This window comes from Zonotrichia albicollis, chromosome 2, assembly GCF_047830755.1.
Source record: "Zonotrichia albicollis isolate bZonAlb1 chromosome 2, bZonAlb1.hap1, whole genome shotgun sequence".
NCBI lineage: Eukaryota > Metazoa > Chordata > Aves > Passeriformes > Passerellidae > Zonotrichia > Zonotrichia albicollis.
Window position 1 is genome coordinate 39,467,564 of NC_133820.1, and position 24,471 is coordinate 39,492,034.

The window sequence follows — 24,471 nt, forward strand, 5'->3', positions numbered from 1 at the left end:
CAAGAAAGTGTCCACCTTATTTTTGCCCAGCAAAATTACTACATTCAAACTATGCAAAAATTACATTTCAGGATTATAAAGCTAAATTGAATTTAAAAAAATATTAACTTAACTTATAGTTACAATCCTCCTGATGCCACTTTAAAGGCTATTAAAGCAATTAGGAAAGCCCTTCATGCAAATGAGAGAGGTCAGCTAACTGTATATAGTTGCTTTCCCTAGATCCAGCTGAAAAGCAGACTTTCCAGCTGTGGAAGTTGTATTTTGTTCAAATTTAAAATCAAAACAGAAAATATTTTCCTGCTTTTCCCCTCCTTCTTGAATTTCCTTTCTGTAAAATTTAGAAATGTCTTTGACAGAATCTTGAAACTATTTCCACTGTGTAATGAAGGATTTGGAGACTTTCATTACTTTCTTTCAAATTTGTTCCACCTTTGACATTTCAAATTAGAAATTTTGATAGTACTTCTTTGAATTCTAAGCTGATGAACACATCAAACAGATGATACAATCATCATGCCACAAAGATCACAATCAACTTGATCTATTGCATCTGCATAATTTAAAGTAATTCTTAAATAAACAGAGACATTTATGGACTTGCCAAGATTCTAACAAAGAACATTACTTGACCTAAATACTTTAGAAAGTAAGAGCCTCTCCTTTCTTGGACTCTTTCCTTTTCCTTTTAATGTCATATTATTCCTTCCCTACAAGGTGCAGCTTTTGGTGGAGTTTTTAATAATCCATTAACTTCTGCAATTTTGTTATTTTAAGCTTCACATTTCAAAATTTTACTACCTCAAACAGTTTTCTAATTCAGAGACACTTCTTCTCTTCTGCATAATATTTATGCCTGTCAATTTATGACAAGCTCCTGCTCCTAATGAAATACAGGATGCCTTATTTTTGGTTATTTACATATTGTATTAGTTCTGCCGATCCATTCTAGATATCTATTTAAGAAAAAGACCCATGGACAGATATGTTTGCTTTCTGAGAACTGATTTGTGAGTAAAATCCTGTTTTCAACACCCAGATTGCTGGCAACAGAACTTGTATTGTACAAGCTAGTTGGAAAGGATTAAAAATTCTATGGCAGCCAATTTAGAGATGGAACTCTAAATTAGAAGTCAGTTTCTGCCCACTCTGTACTGCAGAGCATCCTCATATCCAAGAGCCTTCCAATTCTTGACTCTCCTTCAATGGCTCCACTTGTGTTTGCCTGCCACACATTGATATAGATACAATTCAAAGGAGGTGACAACTTTTGCAGACAGTTTGGCTAAAACAGAGAAGTAACTGTAAGTGCCAGAGACTCTTCAACCCTCGACATTGACTATCCACCAATTAACCAGGGAAATAAAATTACAGTTACAAGACTAATTTTGCTAAATGAAAGCTCCAAAGACTCCATTTTAATATTGAATTGCCATTAAACTTCAAAGTTTTGTTTGACAGTTTACTTTCAAGAACTGACTGCTATCTAAGAAAAAAGCAATTTTTTTTCCAATTCACTATTAACAATCTATTCTACAGCTTCAGCTTTTCAATTTCTTTTCAGATTGAAAACACATTATTTTTCTCATATTCTTCATATATTTCTATGGTTTAAATTATCATTTCCTAATAAATTGAATTCTGTGGGAACAAGACACAATTTTAATGGAATCACCCAGCATTCAATGTTCTTGTGATTATGTGCTACACTTCATCCACCAACTTCTCCCACAAGTAAAACTATTGATAAAGAAATTTACAGATTTTTCAGCTATACAAAATCCATTAAACTATTTTCTGCTTGCATCTTTTACATGCACAGACTCCTTAGGTCTCCATATCATCACACTCCACACTATAGGTTTTGACCAATTTACAGGGTAAACTTACTGCAGTAATTGTATGACTTTCTGATAATTAACTGACTTTCTTCAGTTTCATGAATGTTTGTTGGAAAAGGACTATAGCAAAACCAACTGTTCAGTAAGTTGTTGAAATGTAACACTGACAACTCCAAAAGATGTTAGAAATAAATTAGAGGTCTGATCTGTGATTCAGTGCAAGCTTGGTGAAATTCCTCCTAGAACAAATAAGCAATCTGTCCCAGACAATCTTGGAGCTAGTAGTGATGACCTTGGAGACAAATGGAAGGAAGCTATGGGAACACTGGAAAATGTGGTACCTGGTTCTGAATTACTTCAAAATATGTACTGTTTTGAGAGAGTTCAGAGGAGAGGAACATGCATAATAAAAAACGAGCAACCATGGTACATATTTGGGTTTGTTAGTTAAATATGTAATAGATTTCTGTAGAATGGAGTGTAGTGATTTTCCATACAGGGAGAACTCAAACAGATTTAAATGAGAGTAGGGTTGGTAGGATCAGAAACCTTTTTCAAATGCTCACGTTGCAGAGATAGTTCAGAAATAATACTGGTTGCCATGGAAAAGCAAAGACACAGCACAGGGAAGTTTTCAGAAAAGGTTCAACAAACATCTGCCAGGAATAGTTTATGTAAATATTATCCTGCCTTAGTGCTGGAGGATGGAAAGATAAGTTCTCCAAATTCCCTCCAGAGAGGAGAATCATAACAAGAACTCTGTCATAGTCTGCTCTGTGTCTGTCCTTGATACCTTCCAAGTAACAATCTCTCCTGCCTTTACTTCAGCAGGGATACATTCAGCAGAAGCCTGTTCTGAGCTCTATTTTCTATTGGTCCTAACACTCAGCTAAGCCATTACTAGCTGTCACTCTAGCAAAGACTTCTTCCATAGTGTTTTTATTTTCTTTTTTCCCCCTGTGCTCTCATTGGCATTTGAGTAATTGAGAACTTCATGCACAAAATCTAATCAACTTTAAAAAATATTTCTAATCACATTTCTCTTTAATTACAGTTTTAGAAAGACAAAGATGAGAAGAAAGCTGGATTTACAGAAGCAACACCAAAGAAGTGTCTTCAAAAATGTAATGTTCCTAGGGCATACCTTCTTTTCCTCTTCTCTTCTCTGAAGAGCCTTCTGTTTGAGACAAAGCAATTGAAATTTCAACAGCTTTCCAGTTAGTGTTGCAGGAAATTTTTCACCTTGGTCCAGAAAGGCTTTGGCTAATTCCATCACCTTGAAAGGAAAAAAAAAAAATCACAACAAAACTACTACTTGCATAGCTTTAATACTGCACTTGACTCATATTTATTTGCATGCTGAAATGAGCAAGTGCTATCTCACACTGCACCACGTGTGGATTGAAATGGCCACATTTACAGACAAAACAATGTATCGATGAGATACACCACTATTCTTTGGTTCCAAAGACCTCAAATAAAGTTATTTCAGCTATAGTATGCGATAAAACTAGAATGGAAAAAACCTATGATTTATGAGAGAATCAACAGACACAGAGTTCTCACAGGAAAATGTAATTCTCTTTAGGTTTTAAACAAAGAAACAACATTAAGAAACTGCATATTACAAAGCAATAAATTAAAAAGCACCTAACAAATAGCAAATCAAGGGGAATAGTGTGCAGTACTGTTTACAAAGTGACCAGTGTCTGAGGGACTAGCCCTAAATGAAAGATAAAAACTTCTTGAAGGGAATTTGAGAGGGTCTGTCTTGGTGAAAACACACCCCCTCCCTGTGTAATTCTGATTCTGTTGGTATGCAGCCTAATTGGGGTGAAATAAGGCTATTGAGTTTTCTTAGGGTGATGACAGCAGCAGGAACATACAGCTGCATTGTCCAGATGTGTGGCATTGACAGGCTGTTTTATGACTATGTTTTTTACAGCTTGTTTCCACTAAATTTCATACAACTCACTAACATCTGGGCTGTTTTCCTTGGAGCCTCATAACCACTTTATTTACTGCGAAAAAAATAAAATAACATAAAAATACCGTTAAAAAGTTGTTATATGTTTCTTTTCACTTGTGTTGTCTCTGTAATAAAGTTCACCTATGTAGGAAGCGCTGTTGAGGAATAATATAACCATAATATTTTCTTACTTTTGTTTTTAAGCAACCATCAGCTTTATTTATAACCATGGGCTGAATTAGGTGTTACTCAAATGCTCTGACATGTTTCTCTTTTCTCCTCATGGAGCAATTACAGTTGGGCACATATGGTGTCAATTTTGCTTGCTAATACTGAGACAATGAAGGTGCACACTGCATCTCACGGAACTGTGTCTCGTCTGTGCAAGAACCACCATTAGCTTTGAGCTTTCATAGATTCTTGCCTAGTTTATAAATTTTCATTTCTCACCTAAATGTAGCCACTAAAATGCTTCTCTGAATAAAGCAAAGTTAAATCAGAATCCAGACTATTATATGCCAAATCATTGTTTCATGCAAACAAAAGCAAGGAGCAGAGAAACAAATGTCTTAAAATTCAGATATTTTCCAAGTTGCATAACAAGGAGAAAAACCAAAACATATGCATTTCAAAACCCTTCCAAAACAATCCTGCTCTTGGAAGACAAATAAATCTAATGATCTTAACACACAAAAAACACAAAAAAGGAAGATACATCATGATTAAGATGAGTTTTGCTTTGTATGTTTTGTACTCAAAGTAAGACTGGTCACTAGCTCAATAAGCCAATCATAGAAGGCTTCTGGAAAGACCCACTGACATCAGAGCCACAGCAGAAAATCAAGGATGTGTTAAGAACAAGACTTAAAAATTACCACACGCTGTAGGCACACTAGGAGCTACTAGTCATTCCAACAAAAAATAGTCACCTAGAGCTAGGTACACAAATTGGTGCTCTGAAAGAAAAAGACATTGGTAGAAATATCATATCAGTAATTTCCCTCAGACAGAAAAATTCTCATAAACTTTTTTTTCAGAATTGATGTTAACAACCTATGGAAAGTGATACTTCTCACTGGTTTAATGTAGGTGAGTTGCACATTTCTTGAAACACAGTAGAGGGGAAATGGAGGGATTCTGGAAGCATTCCTGAAAAGTGTATATATAGTAACTCAGCTCAATGGCAGTTGCTGATTTATTGTTCATAGAAGAAGAAAAAAGTGCTTAGATTCTTAAACCCCACTCTTCCTGAGAATTTTAAAGCATTTTACCAGTCAAAAGCAATGCATAATAATTATTCCTATTTTGTAGATAGAAAATACAGGAAGGAAGAGACTTGCTGAAGTAGAGTGGGCAGGAAGGACAAATTGTCTTATGTGAGCCATGAGAAGCATAACCAAAACTATTTAACAGGAATACATTCCATGACTGTGGAAAGAGATCACACAAATAAAACAAAGACAGAATGAGTGCACTACATTTGGCAATACAAAGAAAGCAAATATCTTTTCATACAGAAATGTAAAATATGCTTTATACAGGAGGAAATTAAAACCAATGCTGAAGACAGAACATAGATCAATCCATGCACAGTAGATAAAAAGAAGGTAAATTTATTACACATCCATATTTACTTCATCTGTGGTCCTGTGAGTTATGCAGGCACCTGGCATAAACAGTTAAAAATCTACAGAGCCTCAAGTGAAAAAGAATACCAAACAGAAACCTCAAGACAAAAACTGGGTAGGAATACAGCAGGAAGTTTTTCAGCTACTATGAAGTGGATTTGTTACTGATTGGCTATACTTCATCCCACCAGTGACGACCTTTTTCTTATGTGAGAAACCATGGAAACTTGTATGGACAAACTTAGTTAGGTAGGGCCTCTTTTCCTCTAAAGCAAGGGGAAACTTAGCATTCCTCACACAGCAGGGATCACACTGGTGAAGTGCAGAAAGGCTTTGGTGATGCAGTATTTGATCTCATATGGTGGCAGTATGAAGCACACAGAGATTTAGCTGTCTGGTGCAAAGGGCATGTATTTGGAGCCACCCAAACACTGCATGAGTGCTTGTAAGTGACCCTACACCATTGACAGATGTCAGCACCATTGAGATAGGAGATAGGTCTTAAAAGTTATGGGAACATTTAAAGCCAGAGTCTTTGTGCTATCTTTCTTTGAAATGCCTCTTTTCACAAGATACAGAACAATTGTGGCTGCCAAATTATAATCAGAAAACCTTCCAAAAAGATAAATTAGATTATAAACTTTCACAGCTTTCTTACTACCTGGTAGCAGTAACATTGCTTGCTATAAACAGTGGTCAGCCCACTTCACAGTGTAGTTCTCCCATACCCAGAGTGAGCTTTCTAAAGCCCTGTCTTCCCTCTTATTCTTGAAATTGTAAGAAGTCCAGACCATCACATATGCCTCAGACTCATCTAACACTTCCTCAAAGAAACAATAGTTCCTAGAAGAACCAAATAAGTAAAATCCCATAGTCTCTGACACAGTTCAAGTTAATTTGAAGCAGGATAGTCATCAGTCAAGAGGCTCTATGGATTACACAATCAAGCTGGTAATTATTCAGATGTATTTTCCTGAGCAAAATAATAAAAGTACAGGAAAAAAGTGATCTTGACTTATTAAAATTGGCTGTCAGTCTTATGAGTCCTTCACAAGCAGCTTTTAAGACAGACTAGGGGACAAAAGCTGCATATGTCATACTTACATTTTGTTTTTCTAAAGAAGACTTCTTTAAATATACTATTACATTCTTCTGACTCTGTAATTGTCATTTCATTGACTAAAGAATACTAAAGCAATCATTTTGAAAGAATACCAGGAAGGATCTGAGCTAACTGAAATAACTATTTTTTTCAGATGACACCTCCTGTGTGTTGAAAGAATTCAGTTTCTCATAATAGACCATTCACCTAACTTGATTTTAACTTTCAGACCTCTTCCCACCTATGATGTCAAAAGACCACTTGCTTAATCATTATTTTTCACTACTGAATTAATGATTCACAGTTCAAAGAGAGTTTAAGGACTCACATAAATCAATAAATCAATTGCATATCTGAGCAGAGCTCCATGTAACCCTTATGTATCCACAAGGTAGACTCTAAAACGTAAGACCAGCCAAATGAGTCATCTTTGTTACTCAGTGAAGATGTATTCCAGAGAATGAAAATAATTAAAGAGGATTTTATGATTTCTTGTACCCCACGGAGTTCTTCCAACTCAACCTACTAAAATGAAGCAATACTGAGCAAATATGAGTGCTGTTCACATGCTAAATATCTTCCTTTCTATTGTGAGAGCATTTCTCAAAGCAGAAGCAAATGGTTGCTTGTACTCTAGAAAAATAACCTGTCACTCATATGAGTGAGTCTGTTTTTTGCCAAAACACAACACAGCTTGATCTGGTTAGCAGAAACCTATTAGACTTATCCATTGTAAGAAACTCTGTTCTCTAAATCTCTCTCTACAGAAAATCTGCAACCTGAGGGGATATTTTAACTGAGTTAATCTCAGAGATGTTCTATGAGAATTTTCTAACACACATGTACAGTGTTATGTCAAGTACTTATATTGTGTTTAAAGAAAAACAGAAATGGTGAATAACCAAATTTCAGTAAAGAAGAGAAAATACTTTACAAAAAAATAAGTAGACTTTTATAAGAGAGCTCATACAGGAGCTCTCATCATCTGGCATGTACATTTCCCATGGCTCCCTGACCATTAGCTGCTATGAAATCCCAACTGCTTTAAGGCATACAAATATCCAGTGATTGGAAAGATCAGGCATTAGCACTGCTATTTCAGGAAACCTGCACAGGGAAGGTTTTTTCTCACATGACCTTTCATAGATCTGTTTTCTTTTAACACTGATTGGGAGGCAATAGTTAAAACAGCATTTAAGTGATTTCAGAACAATGCCTACAGAACCCAGATCCTTTTAGAAAAAGAGGACAGGCCAGTCAGTTGTGATTTGTGCTCAGATGAAGGGATATACTGCTATGATCAAACACTGAAATATTTACATTTCAGTGGGATGAATCTGCCCAGTAAATCTTTCCATTATGGTACAGAATATTTTAAGCTTCTGAGAACTAAATTGTCTCCAGCAATTTCAGCCAACTGAATCCACACAATGAACACCACACAGCTAAAAGATTTAGTCACGCTTCTCTAACATTGCATCTGGCTAGGAAGACAACCCAATCAGAGGTGGAACAAAAAGATCAAGAAATAAAATTGCCTCATCAAACCTTGTGCTGGCAGAAGCCATCCAGCTACATCTTGACAGAATTTTCTTAGTCACATCAGAATATTTGAGCCAGGTAGTTACAATAGCCTTGTAGACTGGACACCAGAAAACTGGGCAGGATCTTTTCACCTTGGTTGGCCCAGATTTGCAAGAGAGCTTTAAACTTTTTTTTTTATATTTGGAGACAAAGGATTCTAGGATTAGTTGCTGTACTTGAGAAGAATGTCATGCACTTTATTGTCCTTAATGAACCTAATACAGTCCCCCAAAAACTTTGAAGACAAAAAACCAGAAGACAGCATTGCCTTTGGCTACTTCAGAGAGTCCCTCTAACACTTCAAGGATGACATTCTCATAGACATAACTGCTGTTTCCTCTAGTTACACAGACATCTCAACAAAACCTGCACAGGAAAAGCAGAAATTTGATACCAATTTTCATGTAGGCAGGAACTCTTGTAATCTGTGAAGGAAACTCAAAGTGTCTCCAGTGTTCTAAAGCAGATTTTAAATAGGTAGATAAATTTCAAAAGGTTATCAATTGTCTTCCCTAGAAAATAAATTGCTAACATTTTGAGTATTACGAATGGCCTCAGGTCAAATAATTACAACTAACAGTAATAAAACAATAATGCATGTTTCTAAAATCCTAGCTTTAGGACTATGAAGAGTCACTATTCTGAAATGAAACTAGGAGATGTGCATGTCAATTGCTTCATGTAAATATTAGAACCTGGCCACCCAAATTTTAGGAAGCAAAATTAGAAAACACAGGTCGTTTTCCTGCTCAAGCTTGAGACTTTTCCCCCCAATTTTAACATTTAGAAATGCTGGTACTTTTTAACATGACACATTACTCCTGGAAAGGGATACTGAACTGGAGACACCCAAACTGACAGTGAACAGCTACAATTTATAGAACTGCCTGGTTCATAGCAACAATGGTTTCCTCTAATGAAAAAATTAAATCCAAATGGAAGCCATACAATTTGATAACTTAAAGGACTACACAGACCACTTGATCATGCAGTGGCATCAGATGATCTGACAATGGCAAAGGCTGATGCAAAGACATGCTAAACCAAAATGTACAGATTCTTTCTAGCATCCTTTTAAGTAGATTGACCTAAATACCAGGAACCAGCAGAGTAGATAAATGCTCCTCAGAAAAGACATCAAATAACTCAGGTAAATACACCACCTCATTTAGTGGGTCATTTATAAAGCATCTGATATTCTGTAGTATAAGTCCCTTAACCTTCCCTGAAGCCAGTTCCTCCCTAAAAGGCATATTCATTTAACAACAATTCCCAAGTGTACACATTAAACCTCTGTGTATCCACACAGTGTAAGGGCCAAGTCCTTCTGCAATAAAATTCTCTTCACTTGCATCCACACAATACCACTTGACAAAGGCTGACTGGAAAACTGCTCCATTTTATTATGACATTTAAGAGTGCAGTATGAAATTTATTTTGTACTGGAATGAAAAATAAAATTAAGTATTTCTAGCCTTCTAATCATTCAGCATGGCTGCCAAGGTTGTTTCTAGTGTCAAATCCTCTCATGAAAACAATGACACCAGATAAGTTTTGGCTCCTGAGCTGTTCCATTTTACACCAACTTCTAAAATTGTTTTCGCTCAATTGGAATGAAAACAAAATCTTTCTAACTTGTATTAAGAACAGAATTCTACTGACATGCATATATAGAGTGAGGTTTGGTTTTTGATAGGGCTATCTTTACTTTTGAGAAAGCCTAATCTTGACCACAACCTTTGTTAGGGTGTTGTGTCAAAATCTATACACTATCTATACACTTACACAAAAATAGGAAAGCTTTGATCATATGTTTCTACAAGAAATAAAAAGGCTTTCTTAAAAACACTCCTGACTAAGATTATGGTTGAAACCGTTTTCTTAAGTGCCCCATATCCTGGCCACTACTGGGTTTGCTTTTCTGCCAGTGGCAGACAACTCTTCTGAGCTTGTACTTGGGTGAAAATATTCCTTCCCATAAGTGTTATATCTCTGACATTAAAAGTCCCCTTTCATCAAGCTAAACCCAAGATTTTTGATTTTTCTACTCTAGGAGTTTATTATAATGAAGACAAATAAATGCATACTCCATATCCCTAGTGCTACCCTCTTTATTCCTTTTTCTGAAGATATTGTTAGAGACAATGATGAGAGTCTAAAAAAGGGGCACAGACAATAGAACGATATAAGGTAATACAAAGGTATAAGGTATATAAGACCTACAGATATAAGGTAATACAAAGGCATAAGGTATATAAGACCTACAGAAGAGAGGATATGAAAGATATTTAGAAAGAGAGCATCTATTCTTAACTTTTTAAAAAATGAAATTCAGGCCACTGGGGTGAGTAATATAAGGTAGTTTTGAATAATTATACACATGCACACACACTTAAAACATATTTTAAATATGTCTATTACCTAACTACAATTACATATAAAAATAATACAATTATACATACTACATTATACAAATGTATGTAACACTTCATGGTATAGTAGGAGCACCTATCCCAGGAAACACACACTCGGTTCCAATCTAAAATGAACTTCTCTCTACATCATAATGCAATTAGCGCTTCAAATAACCTTACCAGCAGCAACTCTTACTTCATAGGTCTACACTCTACACATTTCTAACAAAGCATAAATTCACAGGAATGCTTGAAAGATGCTTTACATCCACTGCTTCCTGGCTAAACTTATTTAACTTTTTTCAACTTGGGCTTGTTAATTGTTATGTTTTATGATTCTACAGAAGTTCTTAATATCTTGGTTATATATTTTGTTTTGGAAGTGACAGAAGAGGAATCTGTTTCTTGTACGCCCAGAAAACTCAAGGCTTCTTCTGTATCTGCTACAGTCTATTGCCTATTAAGGCAAGAAGTACTGTGAACATTATGCAATTTCTCAATGATAATGGCATCACAATCTTAGGGGGAAAAACAACAATAACAATAACAAGCCCAAAGAAAAAACCCCAAACATGTAGAACATAAATAATTTTAAAACAATAAGATTCTATTTCTAACCAATTAGCTTTTAGTCCTTTAAATGAGCTGTACAAAACATGAGCTAATTAAGATTTAAATGCAAGCACTCAACTGAACTGGATTTTAATAGCAAAACTATGCATATTATGCTTGGCAAAAGGAGGATCTAGTTTGGGAAACTCTTTGGTTTGTTTATTGAAACTGCACAACTAGTTGATATCTCATTATGCCTAGTGATAAGGGTTGGCTGTTATGTATCTTGACAGTAAGCCTGGAGCTTCTCCTGCTTTTTTCTATCCAAAGGTTTGAAGTTTCTGAGCTGACACTGCTTCCCTGTCAGCAAGGAGGTAAAATAAAGTGAGGTTTTGTATGAAAACAATCTGTCATGCAGATCTGGAACAGGAGAATCAAACAGGTCTTTCTGTCGTCACCCAATGACGACAGAAAGAATGATTTGTAGTCAAAATTTTGTATTATCTTCTGTTTAAATATTTAAAGTTCCAGAATGTGATTTGAAATCTTATGTTTGGTTGCTCATCCCACGTGAATATCAGAGATAATTTACATAAACCATGTGGAATTACAAGATCCTGGATAATGTAATTTAAAAGTCCTCCCTATTTCAGATCCAATGAAGAAAGGAAAAAAAAAAGAGACAACAGATACCAGCAGATATAAGGATGAGTTTATTTCTTAACTGTATCAGACAAAAAGAAAGACTGAACATGCAGACTAACCAGCATTAGAGGTGAGGTATAATTTAACCAATAGCATAAGAAGACTGTGTAGCCAACAGCATTAATTCCTTTGTTTGCTAAAATGTACAGATAATGAAAAGCTTTGAATGACCTTGAGACCTCCCACCACCAAAAGGCCCAGAGCAAAGAAGGACTAACAGGATGCTGCTGGATCCACGGTGGTGTTATTTTCTACTTGAACTCTCTCTCTCCCCCATCTCTCTTCTATTTCTTAATTAATTGTAAATGAAATCTGTACCATTTACTTTGGCATATGGTCTTGTTTGCACCTTAATTTGGGCAGAGGCATCTTTCAACAATCAGATCTTAACAACACTGTCATATTTAGTAGTGGCAAAATGTCTTAATTACACAATGTTATTAACCTTAGTAGAAAACTGACCCAACAAACAGGTGCATAAATAATAAAAATACACACCTTAATGATAAAATACATATATTTTTAGTTGTAGCTCTTGTTAGAAAAATTGTACATGATAAATTATGAAATCTGTTGATATATTACAGGAAGCATAACATTTTCCCTCTCATATATAAGGGAAAAAATGAACTCCTCAGCACCTTTATGAGAGAATCAGCCTATCATCATTCAATTAAATGCTTAAGTACAAAATTACCGAGCAGGACTCCAACCCCCATCAAGTCATGTAAGAGTCAGAAAAGGTGTTGGGCACCTACTTCTCCTGGATTTGGAAATCTTTTAGCTACATATTTATAAACCCTGCCCTGAGCCTTTTCACTTTGTACAATAAGAGTGATATGAGATACAAAACAATGAAATTATTGAAAGCCTAAGGGGAATAACTTAGAGCAGAAAGCAGGAATTATTTTAGTATTATATGATTAGCTTGCAATGCATCATGAACCATTTGTTAAAGATTCCTGACTTCTAGGCACTGCAGACTACTGCACTGAAATTTATTAAAACCCCTACATTTCAGTGGATGCAAAGTGTAAGTCCAATGGCATGGGTAACTATATTACTATTAATACCAATAATAACTACCTTACTATGCATGCCATTAGTCCCAAATGTTACATGTCAGATGTTCAAAGACCATTGAATGTCATGAAACTCACAATACCTCAAAACATGAATACGGAAACTTGTGGAAATGGCAGCACATTGAATCCTGCCACCGAGAACTGTATGTGGCAATGATAGAAATGCTTCTCTCAGAAGAGCTTTTCACAACCCTGTGTTTTGTGCCAACCTTGTATCTGTTTATCTTTGCTAGTGGAAGCAGTGAAAGCTTTCACTGCTTAAACTGCACATGGAATGTATGTGAATATTCAGGAAAAACTCTGCCCAGGGAGGTGGGATCTTAATGCTGTGGCAACATGATCGATCTTTTAATTTGCTACAGCCTGAACGGAAACTGAGTCCAAGCAAAAGGTCAGAACAGGCATTTTATATTCTGTGTTAAAGGAGGGGAGGAAAAAAATGTCTTTGAGGAGCAAAGTAAGTAGCTAATGAGACACAGCACTGACAGCTGGAATTTAATAAGTGTCCACTTCACAAGTAAAATTGCTCTTAGTAATTAAATACAGGTATCATACAAAGCTTCTGCTTAGAGCTAGAGTTCAAAATCCTTCTGTCAAGTAGGACTGAAGAAGTTTTATATACCAGGTAATATAAGGGTGAGTTTGCCTGGGAGGCTAGTCCTAAATGAAGAGGGTTAATTGCATAAATTTCACAGTCCTTTCAGTGGTAAATAATTCCAAAGGGACTTGTTCAGATAGTAGCCTGGCATTACTGAAAAGCAGACCGCAGCTAAAAAGTACTCATATAAAGTCCACCAAAACCTGAGACACATAAAAAGTTTATTAGTCATTGCAGAAATAAAACACAAACAAAGTCTTTTTAGAGGGATCCAAAATTCTTTACGCTCCAGGTCTTTAAGGACCATAAAACTCTACCTGAGAAAATTTTAAACAATCTTCTAATTAATCACAGGATTTTATCACGTCTCACAAGCTGTAAGTAAAACATTAACAGGGTAGGAGGAAGTACACTTTGTGCTAAGCATGACTCCAAACCCTGCTGACATAGCCCACTTGATGAATCAGGTTACATCAAACAGTTTATCATGGGTACTAGCACACAGAATAGTGTTTCATACAAGGGACTGCATACCCATAAATGAAGGTATAAGTTTCTAAATTATTGGGAGGGTCTGAGAGAGAAGAGTCTGACAGGTTTTCCATAATTTGAGACATCACCATCAAAATATGACCACGTAACATATCCTTCAATAATGAAAGTCTTATTCCTGAAAACAGATTTTGATCATGACTTAATCAGCAGTCCGACAGAATATTTCTGGTATCACAAAAACAAAGCAGTTTAAGTATCTAGATAGTTGAATGTTTTTACCAGCTAGAGCCAACAAATTTCCATTTACTCAAGAATGTATAATAAAAACACACAGCTCTACACACTTTGGGGTAAGAGAATACTGACAGTGCAATACCTGTTTTAACCCACCTCATAGTACATAGGCATATCCTTAAGCCTTCTTCCCTTTGGACGCCCAGATTCTGCAACCTGCAAGTAAATAAAGCATTCATTACCGAAAGTACTTTACTCATTATTCCCTTTTGCAAACACTACACTCACACTCCAAGACAGAGAGGAATCATCTTATGGCAACCCTGTACCCTAGGGAGGGAGTTTTTTTTTTGATCAGCACCTTGAAGAAAAGTCTGTAACAAAACTTCATTTACAGGGAGCAGAGCAGCTTACGTCATAAGCCTTTCTTTTCCCATTTTTAACTCCTATGAATGAGAGCAATGAAGCTGGTAAGAAGAGAGAAAATTCTATGAGGAGTGGATGAGAGAGCTGGGGGTCTTCAGTCTGGATAAATTAATTTCTTAGGGGAGAACTTGTCACTTGCTACAACTGCCTGAAAGGAGCTCATAGCAAGGTGGGGATCAGCCTCATCTCCCAGGCAACAAATGACAGGACAAGAGGAAATGGCCTCAAACTGTGCCAGGACAGGCTCACACTGGACATCAGGAAGAATTTTTTCACAAAAAGGGTTGCCAAGCATTAGAATGGGGCTGCCCAGGGAGGTGGTAGAGTCACCATCCCTGGAAGTGTTCAAGAAATGACTAGATGTGGCACTTAGTGCTGTGCTTTAGTTGATAAGGTGATGTTCAAAGGTTGCACTTGATGATCTTAGAGATTTTTCCTAACCTTAATGATTCTATGAATTAGTGTAATTTTTGAGACCTCCACAGAGTAGTTTATCATTACCAAAGACCAAAAAAGGCAGGATCTAGAAGTGACATCTACAGTTTGGTTAATTATTAAAAGTTACTTTCTTGAAATACCTGTTTGTAAAGGTCTTCACATGTTATCACACTGAAGAGTTTTCGCAGTGGCACCTGCACAGCAAGAGCCAGGGCCTGGATGTGCATTTCATCCTCAATCTTGCTCCCGACAACGAAACTGATGCTAGGCTTCCAGTCATCCTACATTCCCAAATAAAATATTTAAGCTATTAAAACTCATGCCAACAAAAGTTCTCTGCAGTTTCAAAGAGTAATCTGGTAGGGACGGCTTTATGTCACTTTAAGACATATTAAACATCACTGTATTAATCACTGAAATTGCATGCAACTCGAAAAAGCCCCTATTACTTTGTCCCAATTCTTTCTGCCATCAGGTGGCAGCATTATGCTACGCAAAACACAAATGCCTAATAAGCCTCAACCTTTTCCCGTGCAAACGATCCATTAGCATCTCACAAAGATGTACTAACTTTTAAACTGCATTTGCAGATTTGACAGTTCAGGTAGCAAACAAGAAGTGAGTTTTGAATATACTTATTATTGTGATTATTCGATGTAGAAAAAAATTAGCAATTTTCAGCTCTCTCATCCTGTGAATTAGATAATGCCCAGATACTATTTTCTGTACATTGTAGCATTATTTTTGTGATGTTTTGTGAAGTATATTTATGCATAGAATGGCTCTTGTGTGGTTTCACTAAATATTCTGAATAAAGAAAAAATACCAATGACAAGTTGTACACTACAATACTGATAAGTTAAAAACATTTGCAGTAGCATACAGATTACTGTAATGTAAAAAGTGTTTTCAGCACTATTAAAAATGCAGAATAAGAGAAGACTGGAACACTTTCTTTAGTGATGCACATCTACAAAGGCTTAAAAATTATGTAACTTAAGGAACTTTTACTGGTTACTGTCTTTCACATTACTACTGGAATCCTTTGCACAGAGTTGCTATCTCAAGCAATTCTACATCTCACTCTCAAGTATTCTTTATCAGCATTAGTGGTGGCTGAATTAGGAGCATTTTGTAATGGCTGTGATGTACAGGAATCACCAATTTTTATTGTTTTTTTCAATGCATGTCTGCATGTGTAAACTGCAAGGTTATCAATGCAGCTGCATAAAGCTAAATATGGAAAGGGATTCAGTCAGATCAAGGCAGTCCCAGGACAGTCACATTAATCAGAGCAGAGTCACAGTCCAGTGTGCATCATAGCAAAGAAAAATTTTAAGAGATTTAAGACAGGGTGGTGACTTCAGGATGTTGAGTATTTTAATATATTTATATTAGGTACAAAGTCCTTGTAGAATAGGAACAAAACCTGAGCTGAATTATGGTAAAGTGAGGAAAAGGACCATTCTACGAAGGAGACTCAGATGGCAAGAGATGCATCTTCTTCCATTTTTATAGTACCATTCTTAATTTATTCCTTTTCTTAGCTGGTAAAAAGCCTACCCAAATGTCTGCAATTTGAGTAACTGATGGCTTGGAATGGGAGAAAGCCACAGCTACTTAAGTTTCAAAACAGTGCATGTTTGTATGGTGGGAAATGGTTTGTCAAACACTTAAGGTAACAAAGGATAACATCACAGGAGTATGCCTCATTTTTCTAACCACCACCAGAATATTCAGAAAAACAAAAACAATGTAAAGATCACCTGGGTCATTAGGTGAAACTGCAAGTAGCTACAGATCAGATAACTAATCCAAAAGGGTGCCTACAGCTCCACACATCATGAACTTCCTTGATGATTTATTGCAACACAAAATAAACCTCAAGTTTTAAAAATTATGAAGTGCTAGAGAGATCAAACATATCTCTGATGCTCTAGGAGTGTGCAAACATGGTGGAATTTATGAGTGTCCAGCTGCACTGGGGCAGCAGACACTGCTTATTGGAGAAGTGGCAGCAGTAGTGGGGACTGCATCAAGTACACTGAATTTCATTTTGCTCTTTGAAGTCTTTCTGCCTAAAGCTGCAAGATAGCTACTTGTGCACTGCACTGTGAAAGAGCTTTAGGTATTCCAATATTGTCAACATGCACAGGAGTTGCAGCTAATATGGATTAAAGTTATCACTGTATACCTGACAAGAGTTGGACTGTAAAACTTCAGCATTCTTTGAACAGGAAGTATTTAGATGCCCATGCTTGTGTGGAAATGCATCATTTTCTAGGCTCTCAGAACTGAGATTGAAATGCTCTCATGTGTCAGTATCCTGGTGTTCCCAGCACTGACCAGCACACACAGAATCTTTAGAAAAACCATCTACCTGTGGCATGAGCTAATGGAGCAATTGTTATCACTACACTGCCCACTTCAGGGGGGACCACCAAGAGAGGGAAACAAGGTCCAGTAAGTCTCACAGAGAAATGCTGACAGCTTAAGAGCAGCAAGAATCAGGAATGCCAGGTTCTACTTAGGATCCTACGGTAAGCATGGTCCAGCAGAGCAATACAGAGGTTACTCCCACAACTTCCTGCAGTTCTTCACATATGTATATATATGAAAAAATCTATCAGAGAATTCTAAACCCCTGCCTTATGCCTTCTTTAGTTCCTCCTTAACATACTGATAGCTTGCTGCCCACAAATCAATCCTGCTTACCACCGATTAATAACACTGCAACAACGTCTGTGGAACCTGTCTTCCTTATTGTCCTCTCTCTTCTTATTTTTCCGCCCCTTGGTCACAACTGTTCCTGTTTAATTTCTCCTTCCTTTTCCACTCTCTTCTCCTGAGCTACACCACTTGTCTTAATGTCTCCCCCACCTGTGACTTGCTCCCCAGCTCTTGTCCTCTGTCTCTTGGTTCAGCTAGTCTCCAGTTTCATTATCCGATCCCACTTCAAGCTTTCTTCATCCTCAGATTCCTTCTCCATATTCTTATTCCCTAGCCCATATAATTCCCAGGCATTTTCAGAGTTATGGTTGAGCAATGAGACCTTCCTTCACAAAAGTACTATAAGCTTTTTTAAGAAAAGAGAATTTTCCTTGTTTCACTGTGGTGCCCTCCTTCTCAGCAGCCTGTGATAAAGCACCAAAGCAAAACACCAGGGTAGGTCCTGATTGTGCAAAATTAATAGTTAAAAAACACAACAGGACTTATGCAAACAAAATTATCCAACCTCAGATTTTTTTTACCCAAGAAGAAATTATCATCAAACAGGCCACATCTTCTTCCCACTGAAAATGCTCTGCTTCAAAGAAACAAGGTGATAAATCTGCTCCACAGAACAGCTATGAGAATATTTATACTATAGGCAAACCATTGGCTAATACATTAAAATCAAATACATGGAATGAGCCTCTACAAGATAACTGAACTGGTAGTGAAAATTATAAACTTACTTAATTCTACAGAAGTATATGCAGCTCGATACAAGGTTTTTGCTCACAAATTTAATTATTATTAGAGACAGCCTATACCTCCCTGGTGCTAAATGAAGAAAAGAAACAGCTTTTCTTTAAAAAGTGCAACACCTGGGAATGGGAGCTGGAAGTAGCTAGTAAATATCCAAAGCAGCAACACACATCTTCACAGTCAATAACGATCTAGACTTCCCGGAGTCATTAATAGCATGCCATCTATTTCTAGACTCACCAGTTTTGAAGCCTTTAAAGATCATTTTTCAGAAAAGCTGCACACTGAGAACATGAAGTCAATAGTCAATGTGCAGCATAAATACACAGCTTAAGGTGTTTAATTGATTAGACTATTTTCTGAGGTTAAAAATCTAGTATTTTTGCAATACTGCCTTTATATTATCGATCCTGTAACAGTATCCTTAATGTTCAAGGCACTGAAAGGACAGAGAAGAAACAGACCCTGCTTCTACAGCTCACCACCTAAAATCACAACATAAAAATGTGAAGGAAAAGTAGTAAAATGTATATGGTTACTCTAAAAATATTTTCTCCCTCAATATACAACTGCTCCTCTACTTAGTTTTATTCTTTCAAATGTTATTGTAGTATGAAGGCTTGAGAAAGGATCTGAAAGAGGATAGATTAGTGACCCTAAGGCTACCTCAAATGACATTCCCAGCTTAATGAACAGGATAGAAAAAACCATAAAAATAACTACTGGAAAATCATGGAAACAGTCCAGGTGGGTTGCCACCGAGAATTTAACATGAGCGCTACAAACTGCACAAAGAAGACCAAAATGCAGGGAGCAGATATCCCACAGAATCAACAATGCTGGTTCAAATGTGAATTAAAAAAAAATTGAAGCTGGAAATGTGGCATTGGCAACTGAATACTGCTTAAGCAATCTGAAACAAACTCCAATTAAGGGCCAGATCACTTTCACTGGAAAACATCCAGTGACAACCATTGCTACAAATGACACTGTCCTGGTTTTAAAACCCCTGGCCATGTCAAGAGTCGAAATGCACCAAAGTCTCTTGGTGTTAGAAATGACCATCTGTGTGGGAAACTTCTATGTCCCTCAGCTGGAGAGGCTCCAAATCTGCAAGATCAACCTAATTCTGGAAGCTCCATGTAAGCAGCAAATGGCTATCCAAAATCCTTGCTTTCACAAAACACAGAAGGTGCGTCATCTTCTCACGATTTTGCTCTCAAGGCTCCATTGTGTTCCTCTGTAATGTGATTTTTCCCAGCTCTTAAAAACCAGTACACATAGCCTGTATATCTTCATCACAGCAGTATTTGAATAGCATAGGTCTGTTAAGAAAATATCTAACTTTAATTCACACTGAAGAAAAAAAGCAGATGTAGCACACAATTTTTTTCTTCTTTTTTATACATATCTTGTTTTCTCTGCTTCATTTCCTAGACACAAAAGCCCAGCTGTTCTATGGAAGACAGTTGAACAAGTCAGGTATATTGTTTATTTTTTCAGTATCAGTTTCTAGATCTCTTTGGCCAAGAAAAGCATCAAGCAGCCATCTTACCCTCCTCCTATTTCCAGACAATCTGGGTATATGTTATTTTATTTTTGTGTTACTTTCTGCTGTGGGGTTTTCTGGTTTTTTGTTTGGTTGCTTTCTCGGTTGTTTGTCTGTTGGTTTTTTTTTTGCCTGCTGTGTGTTTGTTTTGTTTGATTGTTTGGGTTCTTTTCTCTTAGGACAACAACCATTAATTTCATTTCATTACAGCAAAATTTCAAATTTACCTGTAAGGGCTGAGAAGAAACATTCGAAAACTCAAACACAAAACATCTGAGCATCAATTAGTGATTTATGAACAATTAGAGTAGTAACAACTCTAGCTAGCACTCTTTACTTTCAACAATGAGGGAGCTTGTAAACCAGTAAATACAGCTGGCATTACTCAGAAAAGTTGTTTATCAGGAGTTTTGTAGCCTTAAGGTGACATCTCTGCTTGGAAATCTGCAGACTCACTTTCAGTGCTGATGACACATCCACATTTACTAATGGCTTGTGTTCTTAAGAGCCTGAGCTTTTGCTGTACAACATGGGCAAGTGAGAGAATATCTAAGCTCAACAGAATGTTAATTTTTCTCTGAAGATGAAGTAGTATAAATAGCAATCAAAAGACGAGCCATTCTATTCAGAACATTTTTAGAGGTTTCACAAGATTCTAAGCTCAATTTTCAGGCCCTAAAATGAAATGAGAGGAATCATACAGATGGAAAGTCAGCACAGAACATGGCTTACTGCTGCTATGCTTAGTTATACTAGTTAATAAGAACAAATAATAAATGACAGTTATCTCAATTAAGGGCTGTATTTGCCCAGAATTCACCTTTCATTTAGCAAATACCACCCTTTAGCTACTTAACACATGCAAAGTTTAAAACTACTTAAGAATCCTAATTTATATTTTGCAATTTAATTCTGTAGTGAGCCCAACCAAAATAGATTATAAATATCTGAAGGCAAATACAGTTTGCAACTCCATGTTCTTCTGCATAGCACATTGCAAACAAGAAAGATAGACATAAACTATAATGTGAGCCTCTGGAAAATCCATATTTCCTCTGAATGTATTTTTAAGTTGTGTGTTTGCCAGTTTTCACAGTGCATTTAGTAAAAGCAATTATTTGGTTAGTAAATACCATTTAAATCATATTTTAGTAAGTATACTCGTTCATAAAAATCTTAACAGCACTGGTAAAATGCTTTCATAGATTGAACCAATAAAATAGTAAGTCATAAACACATTAAAATGTGAAATTTCACCACTCGCTCTATCTGGTACAATTTAAAACCAGTTGTAGCAAATTCCCTTTGCCTTCACTAAAGAGAAAGAGTATTTTTCAAATTGATACAAGCAGATCTAAAAATTCTTTACATATGCATTATGAGGAGAGACATTTATTTACTTGATAGGAGTTCCTGTCATCTCCCAAATAATTTCTGATACATATGGTATTTCATATACAATACTGAGGACGAGTAAGAAATAAGTTTTGCGCACTATGCCTGGTGAGATCTAAAATTCAAGCTGTTCAACACTCTCTTTTACAGACTGCTTTCAGTTCCTGAGCTTTATATATTCAAGTTTAGAACTTTGTATGTTGCATGATTGCTGGGGTAGGGCGAGGGAAAATGTGGTTAGACTATTTGCAGAATGAGATTTGATTTTTAAAAATCATGTTTATCCTTTAATAAAAACCCCTATGTGATTAAGTAGTTAAGATATTCAATGCTCTCTGTGTTCAAGAGGAAGGAATTAAATTTGGCAGCAGAGCCGTACTTGTGTCAAAGATTTGCTTTTACAGAGCATGTTTATTTACACTATGTACACCCACATTTGGCCACACTTGATGAATCTTGATTCACACATGCTCAGAAGAAATTTGCTGGCATTTGACAGTTTTGCACCGAGTGTGCTCTTGCCCATGACTGTAAGAACTAAATAAGAACACTCCTGCAGTAAGAAATTTCAGTGGCTGCCCAGCATCTCAGAAGCCCGAGTCCAAGCTGACCACAGCAAGGGGACAGTTTTTCCCAACTTCCCAAGGCTCTGTCTGTGAAGAGCATGGCAGAGAAAGTGAAATTAGCTTAACTGGAACAGAAAGCAGTCAGACAATACCAGAATTATGGAAACAAGGAATCTCAAGTCCCATGGGTACAGGAATTATGATAATCTTTAATTAGTTGATTACATATCTTTCCCTACAGAATTTTTTCCCCATTCAGTGAACATTCAACTTTTTTTTTTCATCTGCCTCAATGAGTGGTCCAGAATAACTTTGACATTTCCTAACTTTTGAGCATTTTATTTCCTACCTTTAAAAATACTTCAATATAATGGTTTGCATTTAAGAAATGTAATAAACTATGTGTAGAGGCAGCAGAGCATATAGAGCACCTTGTTCAGTGAATTCACTGCACAATATCCACAGCCACAATAAACACCACCATAAAAAAACATAATCACTAATTGGCACCTTGCTAGTAAGCACTGGAGGAAGACCAGGAACAGAGTAGGTGATGGAGATTGAACCTTCACCCCATTCTTATGCTTCAGGGACGTTGCCCAAGGGTAGGGACAAGATTCACAAGTAAGAAAGGGCTCAAGCATCTTAGAACTGTACTGAAAAATCTGTGTCCTAGGGAAAAATGGGAAACAACAGCCTAAGCTATTAAAAAAGTGGTCTTGTTTGGCTGAACTTGTATTATATGGTTACTACAAAATAAAAGTAAAAGCAAGTAAATATTTAAGAGATTTTTGGACATCTGTGGCCTTTTCAGGAAAAGCAATTAGCAAGTTTAAAAGCCTCCTCCTGAATTAAAAGGTCCCCATATTTAACCAGTGCTGCTGGCATATTAAAAGAGAAAAAAAAAACACACACAGCAAAACACGGCACAACAGGAACCTAGAAAACAAGGAAACCACGGAAGCAATTTGTCTCACTTGCAGAAGACGTGCTAGATAAACACATGTGAGATAAATATTATTGTTTGCTAAACTACCGCCCTATTTTGAAACCAAATTCTCTCTTGCAAGTCAAGATTTATGAGAATTACATTGCTTACACAGAACCTGGAAACCTAAATATGCCTTTAGATCCTCACACTGTGTAAAAGAAAAAAAAATAAAAAGGAAAAAAAAGTGCCTTTTAGCTGCACACACTCGGGCAGGAAAATTACAGCCTCACATTTTCAACGCTACGGTTAATGCTGTGTCAGCACCTCCATCAAACCTCGTTGTTCAGCACTTTATAAAAAGTTCACTCCGAGCCGAAACTTGGCACCCAGAGCCCTGAAAGGAAAGTGCCGAGGAGAGGAGGAGCAAAGAAACCCGCAGGGCCACGCTGGTGGCGGGGGGCAAAGGGGCTCCGCCGCACATCGGGACCATTCACGGCCCTCCCGGGGCCCCCTGGACCTCCGGCAGCCGCGACCCGGGCCCGAGCCGCCTCCAGCCCGCTCCCCGCTTCCCCCGCGCCGCCGGCTCTGCCCCTCGGCTGCCTTCACCTCCTCGAGGCGGGCGGACACCAGCGCGGGCTCCCAGGTCGGCAGCACGGACACCGGCGTGTTCTGGCCGGACTTAGGCTGCTTGGGGCCCATGGCGGTGCAACGGCGGCAGCGGCAGCCCCGGCGGCCCCACGCGTCGCCCCGGAGACGGCGGCCGCGGGCGCAGCCTGGCCTCAAGGGGAGCGCTGGGCCCGGCCGGGGGAAGGCGGGGGGAGCTGGGGCTGCTCAGCCTCGGAAGGGACATCGCCAGTGTCTGTAAATAGCTAAAGGGGATGTCGGAGCATGGAGCCGGGCTCAGCTCGGTGATGGCAAGCCACAGGACAGGAGGCAGCGGGCAGAAACTGATGCCCTGGAAGTCGCACCTGAATATGAGTGCGAACTTTGCTGTGCGGGTGGCCGCACACTGAAACAGGTTGCCCGGGTGGTTGTGGAGTCTTACTCTCTGGGGATTGGCAAGAGCCATCTGGATGCAACTCTGTGCCATGTGGTTCTAGGAACTCTGCTTAAGCAGGGAGCTTGGCCCAGATGATCCCCTGTTGTTCCTTCCAACCTGATGGATTCTGTGCATTCTCTTGAGGTTTTTGGAGACTTTTATCATAACTTTTGAGACAATGAGCAGCCTTCATCACGGCCACCCGAAGTAGAAGCCTCACCGAGGCTGCATGGGGAGTTCTGGGGTGACACACACTCACAGGGACACCAAGTGACATATCTGGTCCCCAGGGCACCAAGTGACACATCTCATCCCCAGGGCACCAAGTGACACATCAAATCCCTAGGGCACCAAGTGACACATAAATCCCCAGAGCCACATGGCAGCACCCTGGCAGCTCTCGGCGTGCCCCTGAGGAGGGTGAAGGAGTGAGCTCCAGGCCTGGCGCT

At 37.8% G+C, this 24,471-nt stretch overlaps 1 protein-coding gene across 1 annotated transcript in view; it reads right to left on the bottom strand.

Annotated features, from left to right (window-relative positions):
* The window catches only part of SPAG17 (sperm associated antigen 17), an 89,051-nt gene extending 65,286 nt beyond the window's left edge, over positions 1-23,765 (bottom strand). Inside the window, exons 1-5 of the mRNA XM_074534804.1 lie at positions 23,590-23,765; positions 15,212-15,352; positions 14,364-14,423; positions 2,986-3,117; positions 242-248 (exon numbers count right to left, since the gene is read on the bottom strand). Of these exons, the coding sequence (XP_074390905.1) occupies positions 242-248; positions 2,986-3,117; positions 14,364-14,423; positions 15,212-15,352; positions 23,590-23,682 (433 nt within the window). The 5' untranslated portion in view covers positions 23,683-23,765. The remainder of the gene's footprint in view (positions 1-241; positions 249-2,985; positions 3,118-14,363; positions 14,424-15,211; positions 15,353-23,589) is intronic.
* Between the last annotated feature and the right edge of the window lie 706 nt (positions 23,766-24,471).